The following is a 2,969-nucleotide window of genomic DNA, read 5'->3' as shown; positions in this document are numbered from 1 at the left end:
GGAGTTGGAAAAGTGCTCAAGAAAAATCTGCCCTGGAAAAACATTTGAAAAGCTAATCCCATAGCAACTTCCAAAATCTCTCTCCCCAATTGGAGAATAGGGAGGAAAAGCTATAGTAATGGAAGAAGGGGGATGGTCAACCCTAGACCTATTACTCTTTCTAGAGAAGCCAATATGAACTCTTTGAAGCTAAGGGTTCACAACATACCCCTTTGTTCTCTCTACCCAAACCTTTACTCTCTTTCTAGAGAAGCCAATATGACCTCTTTGAACCTAAGAGTTCTTCTTCCCAACTACAAAAGTGCTCAATAATGCTCTTCTTTCTACAAACATAAATAGAAAGATTAAGGATGAAGGGGGAAAGTGGATGCATCGCCTTAAATCCTAGAAGCTAAAACTTTGCCTCTCAAGTCTCAACCTGCCACTTATCAAGATAAAATGGTTAGCAGAATCAAAGCAGCCCCCTAATACAGCACCCCCATATAATATTGAAACTAGAAGCATGACCAAATTCAAAAAGCCCAATCAAATTTATTGTCTTATTGTAAGGCATGAGCCTTTCCAAAGCCTATCTTGAAATGAGCCTTCCAACTTCTTGCTAATATACTCATCAACCTAATCAGAAGCCTTTCCAAAGAATGTATGCTGTTTCATTAGCATAGATAGCCTTCATATACATAATGTATGTCGTGATCTCCAATAGCCTAGCCAATTAGTCAGACAACTAGCTGAACAAGATTTACGTCAAAACAATTACCTTCTATTGGCTAGTAAAAGATAGTACAGGCTAAAATCCAAATTCTAACCAAAAAATATTAGCAACAAATACAAAATCTCCAATAGCAGAACTTTCAGAAATTCGATTTCTGTTAGTCAAGAAACTGAAGAAGGGATAGATACTTTTTTGCACTTGTGTTTCATAGCAACAAACCGAGGTGCTAGTTAATCATATCTTTTCTATGATTATTATACAACAGTAATTAGCCAGCCATCAGTTAATGAGCATTAGCATTGTATAACTGATTGCATTCTCATCCGTGCTCATATGAGGAGCTACTAACCAAATATTCCACTACTCATTCCCCATAATACTATGTTAACAATTTAAACACGTGACTTCTCATTGAAATATATGGGAAAAGGGAAGTACAGATTATAGAAAGAAAAAGAAAGCTTTTATTGCTTTAAAGGCCTTTATGCTCATGAGTTTGACCCACGGTCATAACATCAATACTTTGATAATCCAAAATGTTAAAACTAGAAAATTTAAAATTCTGTTTCCTTACATGTTTCATGAATTGATGTTAAATACATTGATGAAAGAAACCATTCTCAACATATCACCATCCCCGTGAACTGAAAGCCTGAATCACGGGTCCAAATGTCTGGTCTATAGCTCTATTCCATAGGTGCGAAAACTCCGGGCCAGATTTCTTTGCTAGTACAGGTTTTCTCACCTAAAGTAGTTTTAAAGAGGATGCTATTAGATAAATGGATTGATAAATTCAAAGATGATAGGCATTGCATTAAAGAATTCTACATTGCCTGGCAAGACATCTTGCGGGACAAGAATAAAGATTAGATTAAATATAATCTCAATATTCCTTCAAAATAACAAAAACTCTGACTCTCCACATCACTCACCATTCTCAAATGGGCAAAATTCAGGGGTACCATATATCTTATTCTAGTCCTGTGGACAAAGATTGGATATTGAATTCATTAATACTGTGACACTTCTGCCTCTAAATTAACATTTTCTCAAAGATCGTTGAGAACCCAGTTATTACAAATGTCCAAGGAGTATACACTCGGATTTCTGCAATAAAAATGCTTCATATCAAGGCATCCAAAGTGACAGCAAATAACGAATTTTCTTGATACCCATGGTCCTAAAATGGTGTTTTACAACTGCATCCTCACTAACGAAGTAAAGAGCATAGTTTTATACAGATCTTTATATTTTTCTAGGATGAACTATGCTCGAAATAGATTTAATTTTGGTTAATATTTGATTTTAAAATATTCAAAATATGTATTTCTCAGTTTTATATAGAAAAGAAATAAAAATTTAGCACGAATGGCATATATAACACCAATTTAACAAAAATGGCATTATGAAAAATTTGATGATTTCATTCCTTTCATTCTCTTCTCCCTAAAACCCAAGCATCCAAATGTTCAAAGATCTAAATTTTCATATACCTTTCAATACAGGACCATCTTAATTGTCCCGAAACAATGGTTAAACACAAAAAAATGAAAGGATGATCATTAGGGTTACAGAAAGGGGAATTTACGCTTACCGGAGATTGGGTGGTTGGTGGATAGTTTTCGGAAATGGACCGGTGTAAGCTTTTCCGCTGCTCAAAAACAACCACCCCGGCGAACACGCTCCCCAATGCAGCACCAAGCAGTCGCTCCTGCAATTAAATTCGAGATATCCACCAAAAAGGAAAAGAAAGTGAGATCAAATCGTATCAAAGAACAGCAAGAGAATCGAATCAGCTCTGAAAATTCATTCGAGCATTGACGGTTTGTTACCTGAGCGAGAATGGAAATCATGGTGACATAAGCTTCACGGCTTGATTTCCGTCGGAGAGAGAAATAAAGAGGGAGTTTTGGGGACAGATTATCGAGCGAGGCGGCCACGATAGGGCTGAAGAAAAGAGAAAAAGTTCGGTGTTTGCGGGCTGCACCCAACACCCAACTTTTGCTGCCATCCACGTGGGACTAGTAAGCCTTTTTATTTTGTTTTTGCTTTTTAAAAAAGAAAAAATAAATAAATAAATAAAAAGTCCAAAACAACCCCAACTCTTTCAAAAGCCAATCTCACTAAAAAAAATCTCTAAATCCTAAACCCTAAACCCGATCAAAATATATGTGCACCTGAATGAGAAGAAATGCACACGTGACCTTCTTCTTCATTCTTCTTCTCCTCGTCCATTCTTCTTCTTCTCCATCTTCTT

At 36.3% G+C, this 2,969-nt stretch overlaps 1 protein-coding gene across 1 annotated transcript; it reads right to left on the bottom strand.

Annotated features, from left to right (window-relative positions):
- Positions 1–1,153: 1,153 nt before the first annotated feature.
- Positions 1,154–2,729, bottom strand: LOC120068841 (zinc finger, C3HC4 type family protein). The gene is made up of 3 exons (XM_039020475.2): positions 2,545–2,729; positions 2,307–2,423; positions 1,154–1,457 (listed from the first exon to the last, which is right to left on the bottom strand). Exons 1-3 carry the CDS (start codon positions 2,563–2,565, stop codon positions 1,341–1,343), a joined length of 255 nt encoding a protein of 84 aa, XP_038876403.1. The 5' UTR covers positions 2,566–2,729; the 3' UTR covers positions 1,154–1,340.
- Between the last annotated feature and the right edge of the window lie 240 nt (positions 2,730–2,969).

This window comes from Benincasa hispida, chromosome 8, assembly GCF_027475165.1.
Source record: "Benincasa hispida cultivar pf3 chromosome 8, pf3_genome.v1.1, whole genome shotgun sequence".
NCBI lineage: Eukaryota > Viridiplantae > Streptophyta > Magnoliopsida > Cucurbitales > Cucurbitaceae > Benincasa > Benincasa hispida.
Note: the sequence above shows the minus strand (reverse complement) of the source record. Positions and strands in the feature narration are given on the sequence as shown.